At 56.0% G+C, this 21,037-nt stretch overlaps 11 protein-coding genes across 11 annotated transcripts; 4 read left to right on the top strand and 7 right to left on the bottom strand.

The window, feature by feature from the left end:
• Positions 1-53: 53 nt before the first annotated feature.
• On the top strand, positions 54-2,481 carry PHYSODRAFT_554127 (hypothetical protein; the record flags this gene model as incomplete). The annotated part of the gene is made up of 12 exons (XM_009516686.1): positions 54-208; positions 282-369; positions 437-484; positions 559-756; positions 825-1,121; positions 1,200-1,313; positions 1,389-1,458; positions 1,530-1,717; positions 1,796-1,841; positions 1,903-2,008; positions 2,088-2,289; positions 2,359-2,481. The coding sequence occupies 12 exons, from the start codon at positions 54-56 to the stop codon at positions 2,446-2,448; spliced, it is 1,602 nt and encodes a 533-aa protein (XP_009514981.1). The 3' UTR covers positions 2,449-2,481.
• Positions 2,482-3,279: 798 nt separating this feature from the next.
• On the bottom strand, positions 3,280-3,805 carry PHYSODRAFT_472294 (hypothetical protein; the record flags this gene model as incomplete). Its single annotated transcript, XM_009516685.1, has 2 exons — positions 3,280-3,385; positions 3,447-3,805. The coding sequence occupies 2 exons, from the start codon at positions 3,803-3,805 to the stop codon at positions 3,280-3,282; spliced, it is 465 nt and encodes a 154-aa protein (XP_009514980.1).
• Positions 3,806-4,256: 451 nt separating this feature from the next.
• On the top strand, positions 4,257-5,768 carry PHYSODRAFT_343641 (hypothetical protein; the record flags this gene model as incomplete). The annotated part of the gene is made up of 1 exon (XM_009516684.1): positions 4,257-5,768. Exon 1 carries the CDS (start codon positions 4,263-4,265, stop codon positions 5,766-5,768), a length of 1,506 nt encoding a protein of 501 aa, XP_009514979.1. The 5' UTR covers positions 4,257-4,262.
• Positions 5,769-6,049: 281 nt separating this feature from the next.
• On the top strand, positions 6,050-7,109 carry PHYSODRAFT_293460 (hypothetical protein; the record flags this gene model as incomplete). Its single annotated transcript, XM_009516683.1, has 4 exons — positions 6,050-6,224; positions 6,278-6,529; positions 6,710-6,873; positions 6,921-7,109. 4 exons carry the CDS (start codon positions 6,050-6,052, stop codon positions 7,107-7,109), a joined length of 780 nt encoding a protein of 259 aa, XP_009514978.1.
• Positions 7,110-7,766: 657 nt separating this feature from the next.
• Positions 7,767-9,093, bottom strand: PHYSODRAFT_358321 (hypothetical protein; the record flags this gene model as incomplete). The annotated part of the gene is made up of 1 exon (XM_009516682.1): positions 7,767-9,093. Exon 1 carries the CDS (start codon positions 9,084-9,086, stop codon positions 7,767-7,769), a length of 1,320 nt encoding a protein of 439 aa, XP_009514977.1. The 5' UTR covers positions 9,087-9,093.
• Positions 9,094-9,264: 171 nt separating this feature from the next.
• PHYSODRAFT_308815 (hypothetical protein) lies at positions 9,265-11,235 on the top strand (the record flags this gene model as incomplete). Its single annotated transcript, XM_009516681.1, has 2 exons — positions 9,265-9,277; positions 9,344-11,235. The coding sequence occupies 2 exons, from the start codon at positions 9,265-9,267 to the stop codon at positions 11,233-11,235; spliced, it is 1,905 nt and encodes a 634-aa protein (XP_009514976.1).
• A 7-nt stretch (positions 11,236-11,242) lies between these two features.
• Positions 11,243-11,560, bottom strand: PHYSODRAFT_284126 (hypothetical protein). The gene has a single exon (XM_009516680.1). The coding sequence runs from the start codon at positions 11,509-11,511 to the stop codon at positions 11,344-11,346; it is 168 nt and encodes a 55-aa protein (XP_009514975.1). The 5' UTR covers positions 11,512-11,560; the 3' UTR covers positions 11,243-11,343.
• A 3,498-nt stretch (positions 11,561-15,058) lies between these two features.
• Positions 15,059-17,086, bottom strand: PHYSODRAFT_554114 (hypothetical protein; the record flags this gene model as incomplete). The annotated part of the gene is made up of 2 exons (XM_009516679.1): positions 15,059-16,723; positions 16,811-17,086. 2 exons carry the CDS (start codon positions 17,084-17,086, stop codon positions 15,227-15,229), a joined length of 1,773 nt encoding a protein of 590 aa, XP_009514974.1. The 3' UTR covers positions 15,059-15,226.
• A 408-nt stretch (positions 17,087-17,494) lies between these two features.
• PHYSODRAFT_308812 (hypothetical protein) lies at positions 17,495-19,128 on the bottom strand (the record flags this gene model as incomplete). The annotated part of the gene is made up of 6 exons (XM_009516678.1): positions 17,495-17,596; positions 17,661-17,846; positions 17,946-17,981; positions 18,188-18,307; positions 18,671-18,997; positions 19,069-19,128. 6 exons carry the CDS (start codon positions 19,126-19,128, stop codon positions 17,495-17,497), a joined length of 831 nt encoding a protein of 276 aa, XP_009514973.1.
• Positions 19,129-19,172: 44 nt separating this feature from the next.
• Positions 19,173-19,846, bottom strand: PHYSODRAFT_472922 (hypothetical protein; the record flags this gene model as incomplete). The annotated part of the gene is made up of 3 exons (XM_009516677.1): positions 19,173-19,354; positions 19,421-19,613; positions 19,715-19,846. The coding sequence occupies 3 exons, from the start codon at positions 19,844-19,846 to the stop codon at positions 19,173-19,175; spliced, it is 507 nt and encodes a 168-aa protein (XP_009514972.1).
• Positions 19,847-20,383: 537 nt separating this feature from the next.
• On the bottom strand, positions 20,384-21,010 carry PHYSODRAFT_451414 (hypothetical protein; the record flags this gene model as incomplete). The annotated part of the gene is made up of 4 exons (XM_009516676.1): positions 20,384-20,486; positions 20,552-20,625; positions 20,711-20,842; positions 20,915-21,010. Coding segments are annotated over 4 exons (405 nt in total), but the record flags the coding sequence as incomplete, so codon positions are not given.
• Positions 21,011-21,037: the final 27 nt, after the last annotated feature.

The following is a 21,037-nucleotide window of genomic DNA, read 5'->3' as shown; positions in this document are numbered from 1 at the left end:
GATCATTTGACCTCCTCGCGTGCGTGTCAACAAGGCAACAAAGAGAGAGAGAGATGCTGGAGGGGCTGGTGGCGACGCGCGGCTTCTGGGCGCTGGTGGCGGCCTTCCGCCTCTGGAGCGCGCTCTTCGTGCGCACGTCCTTCAACCCGGACGAGTACTGGCAGAGCACCGAGGTGGCGCACCGCATGGTCTTCGGATACGGCCACCTGTGCGTCACAGCACAAGCAGCTCCTTTGATACACTTTAGTCAATACAATACTAACTTTATGGTTATTTTATAGGACGTGGGAGTGGCAGGATGACGCGCAGCTCCGTGGGTTCGCTCATCCAGCGCTGTTTGCGGGGCTCTACAAGCTGCTGGCGCTGCTGGTGGGGCTGAACGCTGAATATGGTCTTCAGATTGGGTTTTAGATAGTAAATTGTGGTGCTTCTGCAGAATTTGGACTCGCGGTGGGCGGTGGCGTACGGTCCGCGGCTGCTGCAGGTCTAGTAGAGGTGCTGGGGATTTTGATTGTAGTGGGAGGGAGCTGATGATGCTTTGTGCGTTATTTGGTGTAGGGGCTTCTGTCGGCTGCCAATGACTACTTCCTGTACAAGTTGGCGCGGACGTACTTCGACGCCAAGGCGGCCAAGTGGGCGCTGCTGTGTCAGCTGTTCTCGTGGTTTACGTTCTACGTGATGGTGCGGCCGTTCTCCAACTGTGTCGAGACGCTGTGCACGACGGCTGCGTTGGCGTACTGGCCGTGGAAGTTCCTGGTATGGATGAGGTTTCGTGGTGCTGTTGGGATACTTTACTGACGTTTGCGTGGTGGATGACATGGTAGGAGAACGTGGCGGAGAAGAAGAAAAACGACGATGCTGCTCCTGTAAATCGCAGCAACCGCACATTGGCGCTCACCTTTGCGGCGCTTGGGGTGCTGTTTCGACCGACAAACGCCATCATTTGGCTGTATCCTGGAATTGTGCACTTCTTCCAGACCCGCGATCGTGCTCATCTTATCTTTGGCGTGGTTCTGCCCATCGCTCTTGTCACTTCGCTGGCGATGCTCTGCATCGATCGCCTTGGATATGGAGAGTGGACGTTCGTGCCGCTCAACTTCTTCAAGTTTAACGTGCTTGAGGTACGTGCTAGCGCCCCCCCCCCCCCTTTTCGTACTGTACTAGCTACATGACCAATTTGAGTATCTGTACATGTACAGGGTAAAGACAAACTCTACGGCGAGCACCCGTGGAGCTGGTATTTCTCACAGGGGTACCCGGCCATTGTTGGCACGACGCTGCCTATCGTCATTGCCGGATATCTTACTGTGCCGGTAAGCTGCGTTTGGTTACATACCTCCATCCGGCTGAAATATATTCTAATGCCCTGTGTGAATGCTTTATCGTAGGCGCCGAAGAAGGATTTGGGCCACACCATCATGTGGGCGCTTTTCGTGTACAGCAACGCTGCCCATAAAGGTAAGTCGTAACTTCATCCCCTCCAGAGTACATCGGCACTAACACCATGTCATGACCACCAATTAATGCAGAGTTCCGCTTCGTCCTCCCATTGCTCCCGCCTGCGTTTGTGTACGCTGGATACTGCCTTCGTAACCTCGAGCGGAAGCTGTACGTTCAATTTCACGAAAGAACGCAGTGGAACTTGCTTCGTATCGCTGCGTTCTCCGTGATCGTGCCAAACGTGCTCAGTGCGTACTATTTGTCTCGAAACCACCAGGTCCGTGTATTGTTATTCAGGTGATTCTTACGGCAGGCACGTAATGCTTACATCCATCGTTTTATCGTGTTCGTGTAGCGCGCTCCCGTTGAAGTAATGGACTACCTAGCGGATCGCATACAAGGTGGGCTACTAAGCGTCTTCGACAGCGGCTATTTGTTTCCTTAACATGTCCTGTATTACAGAGAACCCGGAGACCTCTATTCACTTCTGGGCTCCTTGTCACGCGACGCCGTACTACAGCTACCTGCACCAAAACGTATCCATGTGGTTCCCGGACTGTTCACCAGTGTACGTGTTGAACGGTCACCACTCCAATCTGTCGGGTATCAACGCTAATTCCATTGTGTCTAACATCATCTTGCCGTAGCAACCGTGAACGGACCGAAGGATCAGACTCGCAGCAGCTCGAGCGCGACCCGAGGCACTTCTTGACCAAACTTTACCACTTGTCTCCGTCAGACGATCAAGCCAGTGACCCTTCATCGATGAAGCTCCCGACATACGTCGTGACATACTCCACGATCGCTGCCAAGATCAAGCCTCTCCTCGCAGCAGCTCACTATGCCGAGGTAAGGAAGCTCGTCTTCAGCGCTCGTCGTAGGTCGCTCGGTAACTGACTCCTTGCGTCGTGTATTCAGGATGCTTCGTTCGTCCACAGTGACGTGAGTGGCGACGCGGACTCGTCCGAGGTGGTGTCGAACATGCTGGTGTACAAGCTCCAGCTATAGAACGGTTACCGAGAGGTGACTTGGTCGTAGGCTGTTTGGCGCGCCAAGTGCGTTCTCGTCGATCAATGCTGGAAGTCACGACATCTAATGAAAGCGCAGCAGAGCACGGCGTGTAGCTGTTCTGAGTCGATTTGTTGGTCTGGTTGTGTGATGTGCGACTGCAGCCGAGTTGGGGTGCTGACGTCTGCGGCGGTCGACGTGTTGTGTCCCGACGGATAAGTGGGCGAGCTCGGATTTATTTAGTTGGGTTAAACACAAGCTGGGCTGGCATCCTGAAAAAGAAGGCGGCATTGTTGTGGCTGGGCTGCTGGCGCCGGTCGGGTCCATCGGTAGCGCAGTAGACGCCAATTCCAGAGCCACAGGTACCAAATGCAGTGCGGTGCATGCCGATGCAGAATACAGGCGAGCTGAGTTCGCCCAACTAACGGCGTCGTCGGTCGTCGTACGAGTCCCGGTCGTAGCCCCCACGACGATCATCATAGCGGCCGCGTCCCCTGTCCCGGTCATCGTAACGCCCCCGGTCTCTATCGTCATAGCGACGCGAGTAACCGCCGCGGTCTCTGCTGCGACTCCGGCGTCCACGGTCTCCGCTGCGATCTCTGCGGTCTCGGCCGCCGTACTTTGCGCTAGCAAGCCTCGGTCCCAGGTCTGTCAGCGCAGCAACGGCCACACCGTATCTGTTAATTCAGTCCATCGTCCGTCAAGGCAACAGCGAACGTACACTGTCCAGGAGTCTTCTCGTGTCCACGCTTCCGCTTGGCGTGCTCGACTCGGATCTTCCGGCCCTGAACCTCTTGGCTGCAGCGCAGAAAAACATCAATCAGTCAGTCGTCAATCTTCAACAGCCGGCTGCACGCCGAGCGCCACGCACTTGTTCATCTCCTTCACCGCGTCCTCCGCGTCGCGCACGTCCTCGAACGTCACGAAGCCAAAGCCCCTGTAATAACAACATCAATATTAGCATGACCTTCCTCCCCCCAGTATCAACTCTCCCTGACCTGGACTCGCGCGTAACGGGGTCCACGATGACCTCGCACTTGTCGACGCGACCGAACTTGGAGAAGAGCTCCTGCAGGTCGCGCTCGCCCACGCGCGTGGCCAGGTTGGCCACGTACAGGTTGTTGCCCGGGTTGGCCACGTCCACGGGCGCGGCCGCCTTGCCCGCGGGCGCTGGCGACTGCGAGCGGCTGCGACGCGGCGCCTCGTCGTCCTTCTTGTCCTCCTGCTCCTGCTCCTGCTGCTGCTCGCGCGGCTTGTGCTCGTCCTGCGCGCGCGGAGACGGCGAGCGGTTGCGGCTGTTGCTGCGGCTTCGACTGCGGCTGCGGCTCGGGCGCGGCGAGCTGCCCTGGTCCGACATGGCTGACGTGGGGCCTTGGACTGGAAATCTTTGGTACTGAAGGTGAAGGCAACAGCAAAGCTCTTGCTGGAGCCCGGCTATGGCTGGGGACGGAGGGCGCGACGCCTCAGCCCCGCAGCGGCATGCTATAACCAAGTCAACCGCCTCGTTTCACCCGCTCTCGGTCAAACGACGTGGCGCTGAACATGAACCGTTACTTTTTCGTCGAGTTGAAGCGTGTGGCGCACACGAAAAAACAAAATCTGCTGTAATATTTCAACAAATAAATTAATTCCTTTGAAAATATTAAGTTAAATTTTTTATATAATTTTTTATTTTTTTATACATTAGCACTTTTTTTTCATATAAATTCTACCGGTGTTTGCGGTACGGATCAACTGTGTACCATTATTCAGGTACGGTTTATAGTAACCTTGGTGGCTGGCTGGTCAGTGACTACCGAAAGACTATCGAACTAATGGCGCGCTCCAAGGCGTCGGCGCGCAAGGCCAAGAGCGCCCCGCGCGACGTGTACGGCGAGGGCAAGAAGCTGGCGGCCGAGCGCAAGAAGAACAAGGCCAAGATCAAGGCCAAGGGCAAGGCCAAGCACGCGGCCAAGCTGGCCAAGCAGGAGAAGAAGCGGCTGGCCAGGGAGGAGCAGGAGCAGGAGCAGGAGCAGGAGGGGCTGGACGAGCCCCAAGATGAGGACGAAGACGGCTTCATTGAGTTCAATTTGGACGAGGACGAGGGCAAAAAGTCCTCAAATAAGAACAAAGAGCCTCAAAAAGAGCAGCACGAGGCGCCGACGCTCGAGACGCGGCCCTGGATGAGGCAGAAGCAGGGCTACTTCAACAGCAACGTGTACGCGTGCTTGCACGAGGAGATCATGGACTTCGTGAGCTTCATCAGCCCCACGGAGCAGGAGCTGAGCAGCCGGGCCGAGCTAATTGAGGAGATGAGGGAGATCGTCAAGGGGCTGTGGCCCGAGGCCACCGTGGAGACCTTCGGCTCGCACTACACGCAGATGTTCCTGCCTCAGAGCGACATTGACATGGTGCTGTTTGGCGTCCCGGAGGGCAAGGCGCCGCTGTTCAAGCTGGCCCAGTGTCTGGAGGAGAAGGAGCTCGTGAGCTACCTCGAGGTCATCGACAAGGCCCGCATCCCCATCGTCAAGATGGTGCACAAGGCCAGCGACATCCACGTGGACGTGTCCTTCAACGTGGCCGGCGGACTGGCCACGGGCGACCTCGTCAAGCACTACATGCGCGTGTACCCATCCTTCCGCCCGCTAACGCTGGTGTTGAAGTACTTTATGGCTCAGAGAGGCCTGAACGAGACGTACACGGGCGGAGTGGGCTCCTTCTTGCTGCAGATGATGGTGGTCAGCTTCCTGCAGCACCACGGGCGCGCGCTTGGCGCGGAGCATGATGACCCCAAGTTTAACAACCTGGGCCAGCTGCTGATGGGCTTCTTCACGCTCTATGGACGTGACTTCAACTACACGGACCTGGCCATCTCGGTGCGCAACGGAGGCTCGTACTTCTACAAGGATGACCGCCGCTGGTACGACGACGGCCGGCCTTTCCTCATCTCGATGGAGAACCCGAACGAGCCCAGCCTCGACATTGGCAAGAACTCGTACGAAATGCGCACGGTCAAGCGCTCCTTCGACTACGCGCGCCTGGTGCTGCAGCACGAGATCAACCGCCACGGCCAGTTCAACGCGCTGCCCGGCAGCATTCTGGGCACAATCATCCAGGCAGACAGCAACTTGGTCAAGCGGGAGCCGCCCGCAAGCTTCGGCTACGACATTCTGCACCACGACCCGGAGAAGACGGCCGAGATCAGGAAACGATACGAGATGCGGCGTGACGAGGAGGCCAGCAAGAAGCGCGCAACAGAGGCAGCCAAGAACATCCGGCAAAACGGCACCAACGAGCCGCCGTACAAGCGCTGGAGAGGACGCACCAGTCGAGCGTACTGAGCAAAGTCCGTCCCGTTATCTACTGTAGTCATTGAGCAGAGCTTCATCGAAAATCGACTTCCAATGCGGTGCAAATGTACATCTATTCGATCTGCTGTATCCTTCGAGGTGTAGAGCTAAACACGTATACAGATGTGGCTCCTGCGTCGTCGCGGAACTTTGGACATCCGAAAATACAGTTCACTACCACGCAGGTTTACACGGGACTGCTTCACTTTGAAAATAGAGGGGGTTGAAGCTGGCCAAGAAGCCTGGACGTTTAACCGAAGTCTTGACGTATAATGCACTCGACAACTGCTCTCTCGATCGAGTTCCGGCGCACGCTACAGGGTTGTCTCTTGGTGCAGTGGTTGCTGGTGTGGATCGCTGTCACCCTTTCCACTTTCTCCCAATCCATCCGCAGCGCTGTCGAGTCGGTATTCGACGAGGACACCTCGGCAATGCTTGCCATCCTAGGTGCGATTTCGTTTGCGTTGCTGGTGCTCGCTTACCTTCCACGCAATGTGCAGATCGCGAAGTGGTTGCTGCTGCTGCTCTTCAGTATAGGACTGGCTGCTGTTTGGGTTGGGATGGATGCACTCCTGCCCTCGAACGTCCGATTTTTCAATTGTTGCTTCACCTTGGGCTGGTTGATACTCGTGGCGCTATTGGACGCGATCCGAAGTCGCAGGTCTTCAATGATAGGGTAGTTCCCTATGAAGGAGAAGTCAACAGCGGATCACCACAACAGCCTGAAGAACCTCGTGATCTCGATTACCCCCGTAAGTATGTGAACGAATGGGAGCTCTTATCAATTCAACGGGATGGTAGGATTGCGTTCGTGGTGGTAGGGGGTATATCGGGGGTGATTTTCGCGACGACACGATTCCTGTCGACGCTGGAGTTTTCGTTGTCGCTGGTCTTTGAATTCGTCTTTCTGGGCTGGATGATGTTTGACCTAGTTCGATTGGATCGCGCACTTGACTTCGCCGAAGTCAGCCATGGAGTCATATTCGTATACCTCGATGTCACCATACTGGCTTGGACTATCGCAGACATGACGACGCAATGCGCGACTTTGCCGCTGCGGGTGTTGGGGATGGAGCTGACTGTGTACTATCGAAAGGTCTGCCCAAGCGGCCCCACATATTTTGAACTGGGTGACTCTTGTAGCTGGGATTTACGCCAATGATCAACAGTCGGGAGCATAGTTGCTGTCCACAATGCCATGAAGACGATAACTACATGGTGACCGATGACACCATGCGTGCCCATCAACACGAGTTGAGAAGACGAGAACGCGCACTCGAAAAACAAAAACAAGGGCAAGAACAGCTTAACCAAGTGATGGAACGAGTATAAGCAGTACTCTATGGACTTGCACCTCTCGTTTGGTTATAATACGAGTACGAGAAGTATAATAGTAATGCTTTACAACTGCGTGACGATGCCTACGGATTGGTTGTGTAAATAACTGGAATGTTTTCCGAATTCTGTCTCAACAATGCGCAACTCGACAATTCTGGCCATTGTGGAGGTGCAAGTCGCATTGCTTTCATCCTATCACCCGGCGAGTGATTCACACCTAAGGAGCTCCAACAAAAAAGTGTCTCCAATCTCCTGAAGATTATCGGTTGAGAGTTCGAATACTACTTATGAAGTCTCCAACTTTAGCACTAGCATAACTGAGGCTAGTCATTACTTAAGTATGGTGCAAGCTGTAGAATCTTCCGTGGCATGGCTTATTCCAAGAAGCTCCAGCGAAGTAATTCAAGTAAGTCTTGTTCGAACGATCGGACAGCCAAATTCTTCAGGACAAGAGGGGCAAGGCATGATACGCATTGATGTTTCGGCTTTCTTTAGCAGCAGCTTCATGGGTAGACGTGAGCTTTTCATGATCATGCGTTGGGTTTAATTGCATCGCGAAACGAATATCGGCCTTCATGAATAGGTCGACCGAACGAGAATTGTCGGGGTGTAGACTTCCACGTTTTAACAAAACAGCAACAGTCTACCTATCTATGCCGTTTGCAGCAATTCTGGAGATGGAGGTCGGAACTTGATGTACTTGACCGAGTTGGGGTTCTTAGGTTTCCACGTCAAGGCGTTCGCTTTCCTGTAGCTGCGCTGCTCGTCAGGGTCCATAGATTCCATTTTGACGTACTCTTGTTTGCAAGCCTCGCTGCACGCCCCCAGCATGCTTGTTGCGCACTTCGAGCACTGCAGAATGAGTCCGTGGCACATCAAGTTGCTGCAGTTGGTGTGGTGGTTGCACGGCTCGCCGCACTGGAAACACTTGCCCAGCACGTCGTCCGTCACCTCCTCCGACTCCGTCAACTCACCCACACAGCGCTGGTCGAACACGAAGTTCTTGCCCTTGAACAGAGAAATCTCCTTTTCGTCTTCTTCTGCAACATCATCAGCAGCAGCCGAGCGAGCTCGCGCCTCCGCGGCCGCCTGCCGCTGCTCCTTGAGAAACCGCATGTAGTTGACGATGCCGCCATGCAGTTTATGCACGTTCGAGATGCCCTTGTACTGCGTCAGGTACGCGCCCACCTTCTCGCACCGGATGCCTCCGGTGCAGTACATCATGACCTGTTTGGGCTTCTGTCCGTCGTGCTGCTGCTCGTGCTTCTCGAGGATCTCGTCCAGCGCGTCGAACGTGTCTCGGAAGGTGTCGACCATGATCCTGGTGGCGCCGTCGAAGCGTCCGATCTCGTGCTCGTAAAAGTTCCTGACGTCGAGCACGAGCGTGTCGGAGTCTTGTGTCTCGTTCCTGGTCTTGAGTTTGTCGTGCCACTGGTCGGGCGGCAAGGAATCGCCCGAGTCCTTTAGATTCAGCGCTCCACCTTGAAATCCGTCGTGCAGAATCATGTCGCGAATACGAACATCCAGCTTGTGGAACGGTTCAGCCGCCTTGAGCCCTCCTTCACTGCGCGCCTTGTCCTCAATCAACTGGCCGTAAAAGAGCTTTGCATCACTCAGCAACCGCGGGAAGGACCTCTCGAATGCCTTCACTGCCGGCTCGGGCACCACCAGCTGGCCGTTGATGCCTTCTTCTGCGATGTAGATGCGCCCCACGACGCCCAAGTCCCCCCACTGCTCGCGCAGGTCTCGTCGGAGCTTGGGCAGCTTCTTCTTGTCCAGCGGCGTGTAGTTGTAGAGACTGATGTACTGGCGGCGAGATATCCCGGCAGCTCTGACAGCGCTCGAGAGCCGACGCCCCGCCAATGAATCCTGATGCGTGACAGCGACCGGGAGACGCTGCAGCGACCACTGAAGCAGCGGCGACCGACGCAGACCCGGCACAAGCCGCACAGGCGCTCGAAGTGTCCGCATGCCTTCCACCACCCAAACCAATACGCGAAATGATTAGCATTTTTTTGTTGTCGACAATCTGGCTGTACTAGTAAGATTGCATCGTATTCTACAAATTTTAATGACAATGTGTTGCAGTCATTTCAGACTATCAGACAATTGGGTCGAAGAGCTCAGTTAGGTTAGCAAACGTGGGGCCATGCTGCTCCGTCGTCTTCAGTCTCTGCGTCGTCCTGTTGGTGTGCGATGGGCGTCGAGTCTATCAAGTGGCAATGCAGCAGAGCCTCGGCAGTACGTGAGTCTGTACAATTACGTGGCGTTGGAGGAGAGCGAGCTGCCCAAGCTGTGGCGTCGACTGCTGGGTGGCTGGAAGGCGCTGGGTGTGAGCGGCAGGGTTTACCTGTCGCCCGAAGGGATCAATGGGCAATTGGTGTTGCCTCAGAGCAGTCTGGAGGCTCTTGCAGCTTCGTTCCCACAGGTTTTTACGGGTGACAACATGTTCTACGGTCAATTGCTGCCTCCGATGGATGGAGAGAGTGACGCCCCATTCTCCAAGTTGACAGTGAGGATTCGGAAGCAGTTGGTGCATGACGGATTCGAGAGAGGAGCGCTGAATCTAAAGGACTCGGGCGATTCCTTGCCGCCCGACCAGTGGCACGACAAACTCAAGACCAGGAACGAGACACAAGACTCCGACACGCTCGTGCTCGACGTCAGGAACTTCTACGAGCACGAGATCGGACGCTTCGACGGCGCCACCAGGATCATGGTCGACACCTTCCGAGACACGTTCGACGCGCTGGACGAGATCCTCGAGAAGCACGAGCAGCAGCACGACGGACAGAAGCCCAAACAGGTCATGATGTACTGCACCGGAGGCATCCGGTGCGAGAAGGTGGGCGCGTACCTGACGCAGTACAAGGGCATCTCGAACGTGCATAAACTGCATGGCGGCATCGTCAACTACATGCGGTTTCTCAAGGAGCAGCGGCAGGCGGCCGCGGAGGCGCGAGCTCGCTCGGCTGCTGCTGATGATGTTGCAGAAGAAGACGAAAAGGAGATTTCTCTGTTCAAGGGCAAGAACTTCGTGTTCGACCAGCGCTGTGTGGGTGAGTTGACGGAGTCGGAGGAGGTGACGGACGATGTGCTGGGCAAGTGTTTCCAGTGCGGCGAGCCGTGCAACCACCACACCAACTGCAGCAACTTGATGTGCGGTGGTCTAATTCTCCAGTGTCAAGCCTGCGCTGCGAGTCTCCTGGGAGCTTGCAGTGAGCCGTGCAAGCTAGAAGTCATGAAAATGAACTCGATGACGACGCAGCAGCAGAAGGAGTACCGCAAGCAGCGGGCGATGCAATGGATGCCACCGATTCCGAACGCTCTGTCCAAGTACGTCACCAAGCGATCAAGATCTGCAGTCGCTAGAAATCTCCACACACAACGACACTTCTCATCCTCACGAACTCTCTGCAAGAGCATCGACGATTCAGCGCTTCAGAACGACTACGTCTACAGGCAAAGCACCGCTCTCACCGACGACGCATTGCTCCGAGACCTGCGTGAGGAAACTGCTCGGACGTGGCCCAAGGCCGAGCAGCTCATCGACGAGATGCACGGCAAGTTCCTCTCGTTTCTGGTGCAGACCACGCCAGCCAGGCGAGTGCTGGAGATCGGCTGCTTCACCGGTTACTCGGCGCTATGCCTCGCGAACGGCTTGGCTCCTGACGGCTCGCTCGTCACATGCGACATCGACGCTGACACCATGCAGTTCGCCCAGCGGTTCTTCGACAGAAGCTCGCGCGCGGCTCAAATCTCAGCCGTGAACCAGGACGGCCTCGAGTACCTCACGACTCTTGCATCAAGCGCCCAGCAGCAGCCGTTCGACTTCATCTTTGTAGACGCCAACAAGCGCAAGTACAAGGCCTACTACGACTTCATCCTGGAACACAAGCTGCTGCATCCCGCAGGGCTCTTGGTCTTCGACAACACGCTGTTCCGGGGTCGAGTAGCCGCCTACGACAGCGGATTGGCGAGCAACAAGGAGCGCATCGCTCGAGGCCTGGCAGAGTTCAACAGCTACGTGGCTCAAGACCCGCGCTCGACGCAGATGGTCATGCCGCTCTGGGACGGCCTCACTCTCGTGAAGCAGACTCCAAATTGGGACGAGGCATAACCAAATTGGGATGCTGGAAGGCTAGCGATAGATTAATAATTTACAGCCTCGGTGTTCGGAGCTTATTAATGGATGGATGGGGGCTTGGACGTCTGGAGTTGGTTGAGTTTAGGCGGCCTGCTCGGCTCTGCGTAGCGAGCCGCGCGCGAGCAGGATGGATTCGTCGCCGCCCATTGCGAGCATGTGGCGGGCCCGGACGCCGGTTTCTTCCGAGGCGGAGACCGACACGGCAGTGAGCGCGAGCACAGCGACGACGACGCAGCGGAGGAAGTTCATTTGAGGCAAGTGGGGTTGTATTGCGGCGGCGGCTTGCGGTGGAGCTGGCAGATTGGGAAGTGAGCTGCTCGGCATCATCATCATCGCAAGTCACACGTCGCACAAAAGTGGGATTTGGCCTCGCTTGTTTCTACCCGCGCCATACAAAAATCAAGTGTGCGGATATTCCAGGATGCACATGAAAACTTTTCATTGAAAAGTGGACAAGGCTGCGAGGCATGATCAAAATTCATCCTCGGCTGGTGGCCGCGCCATCGCGCGCGTGTGGCTCTTGGTGCTCGATAATGGTGCCTCGAGATTCTCGCGCCGTTGAGCTGGGATAGCGGGGCGACTTGCTGCTTTTGGGTGGTGAATATTGAAAGCGGGGGCAGTATCCAGATTCGTCTGGGTGGATATGCCCTCAATAGGAGCCCCTCACTTCAACCTGCGATCTCAACCGTCGCCAGACTCCAAGTCCTTGGCCAACAATTCGTACAGCCGTGTCAATCGAAAGCTGTGCACTCTACAGTAAATGGCTGCAGATTTGCCAAGAACGACATTCGTAGTAAGTGGAGGTGCTGGGCTCTTGCTTGATGAGGCTCGTCAAGCCAACGAGTATTTTTGTACCCGATACACCCATGCATGCACCTGCTCGACGCTGCTTCAATGGAATTGTAGCCACTGACTGACCTGCAAGACGGTTTCGAGGCGGCCAACGCCGTTGCCACGAGATCTGCTTGCTTAACACTACCGGGGCTAAAATACATCGGTGAGTCAATGGCAGGATAACTCGATACTGAAGATGGAAATAGCTAGCTGCACGGCATTGTCCTTATTCGTGCAGCGTGGTTTCAAGCTGTCAGCGTTCTGTAAACATTACAAGAGATCTTGTGCACTTGACAATGCCTTATGCAAAATTTACAGCTCGGTTCTAATAAATCACAGTATCCTTTGCATACAAAAATCAAGTATCTCGGGGGAGAGGATTCTTTGCCAGTCACTTGGGAATAAAACTCCAAACAAACAAACAGCAGCTCGCCGCTGCCTGTGCACATTGAAGATGCCTCGGCCCGCGAGTCCGCTCTGGGAGCACTTCCGCAAGGAGATGCCCAACAAGCGCGCGACGTGCAACTACTGCGGCTTCAACATGTGCGGGCTCATCCTGCGCATGCGCACGCACCTGGCGCGCAAGTGCAAGAGCTGCCCGGAGGCCGTCAAGGCCGAGATGGTCGCCGAGCTGAGTCGCCGGCTCGACCACGGTGAGCCCAATGACTTGATTTTAGTATACTTGCAGAGTGATGGTCACTAAGTTGCCTTTTTTCCATCCCTATATGTATGAAGTGCCCGTCACGCAGCCAGCCAAGAAGGCGCGCACCAGGAAGGACCCTCCGCAGCAGGTCGAGGCTTCGACTGAAGTCCCCACTGTAGCTCAGCCGTCACCTACTTCGGTGCATGAGGTCCAGACGACCACCACCTCTCCCCAGCCTCAGCCACAGGCGCCTGTGGGCGTGCTGGACGACAAGAGCGACCTGGACAGCCACGTGGCCCGGTCCATCTTTGCCGTGGGGCTGCCGGTGGTGACGGTGGAGCACACGGCCTTCGTCAAGATGCTCAAGCGCATGAACCCGAGCTACGACCCGCCCAACGCCTTCACGCTGGCCACGACGGTGCTGGACCTTGAGTACTCGGAGGTGCAGATCAAGCTGCGCGCCGAAGTGCTGGACTCCACCACTGTGAGTCTCGGCGTGGAGTCGTGGGCGGGGCAGAAGTGCTCGCTCGTGACCTGTGTGCTCAACTCGCCCAACACGGCCGTCTTCGCCTTCGACAGCACTGGAGACATGCCGCACACGGCCGATATGCTCGTCGACAAGGTGGAGAATATTATGACGCAGATCGGCACCGGCAGGGTATCGGTCATTGTGATGGACACGACGGACAGCATGAAGCAGGCGTCGCTGACTCTGGAGAGCAAGTACCCGGTTATTACATTCTTGCCAAGCTGCGCCCACACGATGACGGCCATGATGAAGGAGATGCTGGAGCTACCGACCATCGCCAACACGCTCGATACTTGCATGCAGCTAGCGCACTTCTTCGTGAAAGACCAAGTCGCGCGTGCAGCTATTGCACGAGTTTCTGAGCAGTCCATGGAGGCGGCTGCACCGATGGGCGACCCGAACGACACCAGTCCAAGTGGGCTGCTGGATTGCCTGTTTACTATTGAGCGCAACCGCCACTCGCTGGACATTTTGTTGGCCGAGAATGGGACTTTGAACGCCCTCAACACGCACACCAAGGACAGGATTATTAGCATTGCCTTCTGGGAGGAGGTCTCGACGTTTACTGGGCTCTTTGAGCCTTTCCTCGAGATTTTGAAGATCTTCGAGTCGGATTCGCCGCTGCTGTCAACGTTCTACCATCGGTTCACATTGCTCTGGGGGCATCTCGACAAGTACGGAAATCTTGCGTCCAAATTCCAGCACATCATCTCGGGATATTGGGAGACTATTCAACACCCAGCGATGTACACGGCCTATCTTCTGGATCCGCGGTTCCCGCCATCTAGCCTTTCGGGGGAAGCTACGAGTGAAGCGTTGTCGTATATCAAGCGGACATCGAACCCGGAGGTCTATGGGAGCATCGTGGACGAGTTGACTCGATTCACAGCTCGAACGGGGCTATTCGCCGACGACGCGATCTGGGAATCCGCACAGAAGTGCAGCCCGCTTCACTGGTGGAAGGGCTTCATCGGCGGCTCTTGCCCGAATCTGCAACCTATCGCGCTACGCACGCTGAGTTTACCTGCAGCCTCGGGGCTCTCCAAAAGTAAGCGTGGGATGTTCGAGAAGATTCAAGTCATGAACGCTAAGTACATGAACGAAGAGCAGGCAAACAAGGCTGCAGTGGTGTACTTGAACTCGAACCTGGCATCGAGTGTGGAGGACGGAGTGGCCAACGAAACAATAGTGTAAGAAGTCTTCGGATTCATGTAGATTCACATGTCAAAAACTGTTGTTTAATGACGATGTTGGTGGGGGCAAGTCGCGTTTACAAAGATGAGAAGAGAAGCAAGATGTGTGGTTGTCGCCAAATTCTCGTACCCCGTGTCTATTTCGTTATTGCTGTCGTGGCATGTATGTAGGCGGCGGCATTTAGCTCAACTCTCTTCTTGCAGAAGCGCTCGAGGCCAAAACTCTTGCCGCACCCTTGAATTTCCTCCTCGCCTGAGCACCCGCAGCCTATGTAGCTTTGCGCGCTGACGGCGTGAAGTGCGTACGTAGCAAACACCCACGTCAAGCTCTCTGCTCGAGGCACACGATGTCACGAACGGGCATCGCGCACGCTCGCCTTTGGGCATCCAGCAAATCCATGTATAATGATGAAAAATATCCAAAACGCAGAGAACACAACGACAGCCGAGGGCACGATCAGCCCTGCAGCATCTTCGCCATCCCCAAGCCCAGGCCACGCCATTGTTTCAGTCAGCGGTTGTCTCGTTTCATTGTTTCTCTCAAACTCACTCGGCAACCCAACTGACAGACCAACCGACAGAGCAGCAGGCGAGCAACCGAAGCTGTAACCACGGACCCGCTCGCCACACCACCAACCAGCCAGCCGCCTCTACAGCCTCGAGGCGCGCCGCCACTAGACCAAGACCCAGGTCGGACGAGTGCTTCCTCGCCTAACCACCACGCATCACCTCAGCCTCCTGCCTCCTCGCCAATGCGCCAGTCATCTACTTGCTCTCGCTTTCGCTCGCGGGAGCTGCTGGCGTCGCCTTCACAGGTGCAGCAGGCGGGTCGGCCTTTACCACATCGAGGAAGTTACGACCACCCCAAGCACCAGCCTTGGGCAGCGACTCGTCCACCGCCGGGGCAGCAGCCGTCTTCGGCGCGCTCTCTGCAGTCTTAGCCGCCTTCTTGGCAGCGGGCTTCTTATCCTCCTTGGAGGCAGTCTTCGAGGTAGGCTTCGCAGCAGACTGCTTCTTCTTGGGCTCAGGGGCCGTGGCCGGGGTTCCGTTGATCACGGCCGCAGCGTAGCCGACAACCTTGGCCGGAACAACGCTAGTCTTAGATGATGCAGGCGCAGCAGCCGGCTTGGCAGCAGAAGCAGCGTCAGCGGCGGCGGCGGCTGGGGCGCTCTCCGCCTTCTGCTTGCGCTGCTCGCGAGCCTCCTTCGTGTAGTCTTCGCCGTACATCATGCTTTCGTAGTCGATAGATCCAACGGAGTCACTGCGGATCGGTCGTCCCTGGCGCATGGCGTCACGAGCCTGCTCAATACTGTACGTACGCTGGTTGCGCAGCAGGTCCGGGTGGGCCTCGGCCGTAAGCGCCGCCGGGTGCACAGCGTAGTCCATCTTACCCTCCGGCAGCATGCAGTCCTTCTCGTCCATGTTCTTAACGATCTCCATAATGTCCTCGTGAGCGTACTTGTAGGTAATCACATTCGACGTCTCAGCCTTCTCCAGAGCCGTGGGGAGGGGCGGGAAGTTGGCCGCGTTCAGCACAGGCTGACGTTCGGCAGGGGCCGCAGCAGCGGCCTTCTTGCCGTTGTTGCTGCCGTTCGCCTGCTGCTGCTGGGCCGCAGCTTTGGCTCCCTTGTTCTTGTTCTTACGCGAGCTGCCCGGTGCGCGCTGCTCAAAGCTGCCGCTCTTGGCGCGCGCGTCCTTCTGCTGATGCGCGCCTGCGCCGTTTGCACGGTTCTGACGGCCCTGGCCACGGCCGGCGGCAGCGCCACCACGCTGGTTGTTGCCGGCATACCGGCCGATCTCGCCGTTATTGTTGTTGTAGTTGTGGTGCTGGCCCGCGCGCGGGTTCACTGTGTTGTATTGGACGCCGTAGTTGTCGTAGTAGCCCATGTTGGGCGAGGCGTAGTAGCCGCGGCCACCGTAGGGCGCGCCGACGCTGGGGGCGATGACGTTCTCCGCCGGCTGTGAGGGGTAGAAGGACTTGAGCACGTTCTCGGATTTGAGGCGCGCCTTGATGGCGGCGCCGTTGAACGTCTTGCTGCGCAGCGCCAGCAGCGTGCTCACGGCCTCGGCCTCCGTGTTCATGGTCACGAACCACGTGTCGCCCACGTCGCTGCGCACGCTGGCGACCTTGCCGCAGCCGTCGAAAATGGCCTCCACCTCCTCGGGCTTGGTGGACGACGGGATCTCGCGCAGGATGATGGTGGTGCGCTCAGATTTGATGTTGGGCTTGATGGCGTCCTTGGCCGAGTTCAGCGAGCAGATCTGGCGGTAGCAACAATAAATAAATAAATGATGCACAAGTCAGCCTCTAGTGGAACCGTGGCAGCACAGTGGGGTAGAGAGGCGCACCGTGGAGTCCTGCACGGCCTCGACGAGCAGCGCGGCGTCGTCCGTGAGCTGCTTGATCTTGGAGAAGTTGATGATGACCTCCACGGGCACGTACATCTGCGAGTTCATCTGCGACACGAGGTACGCGTCGTTGGCCAGGTTGGCGCGCGAGAAGTAGAACTCCACCTGGCGCTTGATGGCCTCCTTGAGCTCCGCCCCCTCTGTTGGAATGAATGAAATGCATGAGCCAGCCAGCCAGTTAGTCAACCTGTGTCTCTTGTCGCTGAGTAGATTCATATTCCTCCTGGGAGGCAGCAGCAGCAGCGCTAGAGAGCTAAAGCTACGCACCGGGAGCCTTGGTCTGCTGGGCGCTCATCGCTCGCTCTGTCTGCTGTGTCTGTTTCTGCGGCCCGGGCGCCACTCGGCTGGTCGGTCTGGTCTCTTCGAGTCTGGCTGAGTGACAGCCTGTACCGAACGGATGGATGGTGCCGACGGTTTGGTCGGCAGGGATCGTACCTAAGTGAGTATATTACATTGTGTATAGTACACAAATGTAGATTTACGTGCCCATGTTGCCTGTTGCTTCAAGTCAAGTCCTTGTTGCATGGTCGTAAATAGAGTTCACTGCCTTAGTGGCCAACGTGTATATGAGTATATTTACATGCATGACGGAGGGATGTCACTGGCCGCTGAGGTGTTTTGAGCCTACAGGTCGGCCACGAGGTCGACGATCTTGGAGGCCAGCGCGACCTGGTCCTCGAACACGACGTTCCGGTACTCGGGCACGTGGACGAACAGCGCGAGGTGCTGACAGGCAGAATTTGCAATAGTCAGCGACGGCACGTTATACAGTAGAGTGGTACGGACTTACCTCGGGGTGTCCCTTGGCTTGTTGGCGCTTGGTCCACACAAGCGAGCGGTAGTACACGTAGTTGCAGATGTACCGGCCCGGGTCGGTCGACAGTGCAATCCTCGGGTGCACGGCCTTCAACGTCGGCAGCATCTCTTCAACCGGCACTTTTGTGGTGATCTCGTCCGGCTCGCCCTCGTGGATGATCTCGTTCTTGGCGACGTACCCTCGCTCGTCCGGGATTCTAAAGTCCGCCACGTTGTAGCCCACCTGCTCCAGCAACAGCGTGCGCGAGATGGCACTCACTCCAAAGTGCAGGAAGATGCACGGTCGCCCGCGCTCCTACAAAGCAACAAAAACACTCACTTGCTCAGCTCCTGTAGCAATATATATGGGGGGGGGGTAACGGCAACGTACCTCCGCTCTGGCGTACAGATCGCGCAGCACCTCGACGCAGGCTGCAATAGCACAAAACCCACAGAGCATTAACCCCAACTGTCCCCAGTATTGCAGCACCAATCTCTCATTGTCTCACTCTCCGCGGCGACCTCGAGCACGTGGGACTCGGTCACTTTGGGGTGCTCCTCCAGCTTCTTGGCCAGGAACGTCGTGGGGTTCTCCAGGATGTCGCCGAACTTGCCGAAGCCGGTGACGTACACGTCGCGCTTCTGTGAGGAGGCGGCAGCGCCTGCCGTCGAGTTGGTCAGAGCGGTGGCGTTGGCAGGCGCCGCTGCGTCGGGCTGCGAGTTGGTCACCATTGCGTCGGAGCGAGCGAGTTCAGGAATGACACAGCGAAGACGAGCGGCGTACGTAGGCGAGAGGCCATACTCTGACCGAGTCAAAAATAGCGATACTCAGACCAAGTCAAAATCTCGGTGCTCGCAAGTCGTAATCAAGTCAAGCGCAACGTCATGTTGAAGTGCCTAAAGTTGCCTGTTTGCCTCCTTACTTTCGTTCAGCAACTGGAAATCGGACCGAGGACTGTCATTAGGTTCTCGGTTGGAGGAGCTGGAGCTGGGGCTGGGGCTGACGTCTGCCGAATCTGCTGGCTGCTCCTCTGAGGCGACGTCGGGGTCGAAGTACGTGGCGTTGATGGCGTCCAGGTCGATGTACAGGCCGTCCGCCGTGAGCGTGATGTTGTCCTCGAAGTGGTGGTCCACCAGGATATCGCACGCGTGGTAGGCCTTCCGGGCGACCATGGTCTCGCTGATGATGTTGTCCAGCCCCGTGAAGAGCACCACGAAGAAATGGTCCCCCGACAGCAGCTCGTCGGTCGACAAGTGGAAGAGGGGCGAGCTTTCGTCGATGATGTGGGTCAGCGTGTTGCACAGGTTGATGATCGGCCAGACGTTGCGGACCTGCAGCACAGTGAACGATATCGGGTGTGTGAGTGGCAACGAAAGTGTTCAGTTGTCTTGCTCAATCGTACCAGTCGCAGCTCGTGGGTCTCTCGGCGTCCAAAGTTGCGATTGAGCACCACGACACTCATCCTAAAACAATAATACTAAGTAGTTAGTTTGCGAGATGTGAGCCTCACATCACCACCTCTATCAAGATGATGTACCTGAAGGACCCTTCAACGAGAACGCCATATTTGCGGTTGTTGGCAGCGCGGAACATGACTGCGCGATGCGAGTGAAAGAACGTGAGGAGCAGGACGTCACTGTATAGCAGCGTCGAAGCCTTTGGGATCGAGAACTTGGCCCACGTTACACCTGCAACACGGGCATTCAAATGAGTGCTCAACATTTCGGAGAAGGTACCTATACGCTGAAACCTACCCGTCAGTAGCGTGGAGACGAAAAGACCCGAAAAAACGAGCAGGAACACATAGAAGTTGGCGGCGTCGCTGTCTTGCCTGGGACTCAGTGACCCATATCCGACCGTCGATATTGTTTGCACGCAGAAGAAGAACATCATGCCGTATTTGCTTGAAAAATCGCTTTCTGTGCGCTGCTCTAGCGGTTCGTGAATCTGTTACAGATCAGCACAAGAGTCAACGGCACAGTACATGTAACCTCATCCATTTCTTGACGTACCGAGATCGTCATCAACATCGCAATCGCCGCGACCACAGCCAGGTAGACAACGACAAGCGACAGGAGCAAACTAGGCCATGAAGCCGCCAATGCCTGTTGGTACATGCCGTTCAATAGCACGCAACGCGAGCGGTTCCTCACGCGAACTCTTCGTTGCAGTAGACTCATTGGACGTTGGTCGAGGTTCCCAGTTAGGTGATGATCGTGGTCTTCATAAGAGAAGCGGCTGCTTCTCCGTTGGCCGACGCGACCCTGGTCGCCATTTTCCTCTTCACCTTTTGAGGGTGAGTTTGCGTCTGAATCTGCTTCGTCAGCGGCATGGTCGCCTCTCCTCTTTATGGTCGCTTCTTCACCGTAGTCATCGCTAAGCTCCCAAGTGCTACCATTCGCCAATTTGTGTGGCATGGTGTCCTCCGTTTGAAGGCTGTTCGAGTTCTGGTGACTCCTGTGATCAACAGTCTCATCAGTCAATTCATTTTTCTCTTCTTGGGCCGAGGTTGCAATGTCAATGTTGACAGATCCACCATTGTCAGAATCACTTGGAGTTGAGGCGACAGCTGATATCTTGCCAAGATCGAGCTCAATAAGCTGGTGACGGGCATCCCAGTCAAGCATAGGGATGAACTTGGAGTTCCATCGCATCGACTCATGACCGTATTCGTGCTTCTTGTGCACCATATCGTGAAGATTTTCGTCCAAACCCGACGCGAGAAGGATCAAAACGAAGTCTGCGTGCGCTAGGTCGTCTGCTGTTTGCTTGAACAGGGGGCTATTGGTGTCGATAATGTGAATCAGCTCGATTTCCAACCTGTTGGCAAGCATAACCAAACTATTAGCCGTAAGCATCTACAGCCGTCTAATTTAAAAGTTTACCTCAGCGAGACAAGACGCGCTGATTTCAGCTTCAAGTCGTAGTAGCACAATCTCTTCTCATTATGCCTTCCAGTCTTATGTTAATCCAAGCAGCGTGTCAACAAGCATATCATCGTTAGACACAAAAGACGAGTAAATCTGCCTTCGCGGGCAAATTACCTCTGCTCTCATCAGAATGAGCTTGAAGTTTACGTTGATAATATCCCCCTTGTGGGCAAGATCGCGGCGAGTCTCGTTAGCCACTCGAAAACGCATCTCCATGCAGTTTTCTCCTCGTGATAGGGTGAACACCTACAGGAGAACACATGGAATAGCTGTGAATTACTCGAACACCATTTACGGAGAGCGGTGATTTCAGCTTACGTCGCTAAGCACAATGTTGGGGTGGGGCCTGGCAAACTTGACAAATACCACGCCCGTGAGGAAGGAGGTGAGTAGCATGGACACGAAAGACTCGATCACAGCAATCCAACGAGAACAAGTGTT

This window comes from Phytophthora sojae (genome assembly GCF_000149755.1).
Source record: "Phytophthora sojae unplaced genomic scaffold PHYSOscaffold_1, whole genome shotgun sequence".
Lineage (NCBI taxonomy): Eukaryota > Oomycota > Peronosporomycetes > Peronosporales > Peronosporaceae > Phytophthora > Phytophthora sojae.
This window is presented reverse-complemented; position numbering and strand designations above follow the sequence as displayed.

Bases quoted from the DNA above. Each gene is read 5' to 3' on its own strand.
- PHYSODRAFT_284126 (XM_009516680.1), bottom strand. From the start codon at position 11,511: ATGAACTTCCTCCGCTGCGTCGTCGTCGCTGTGCTCGCGCTCACTGCC.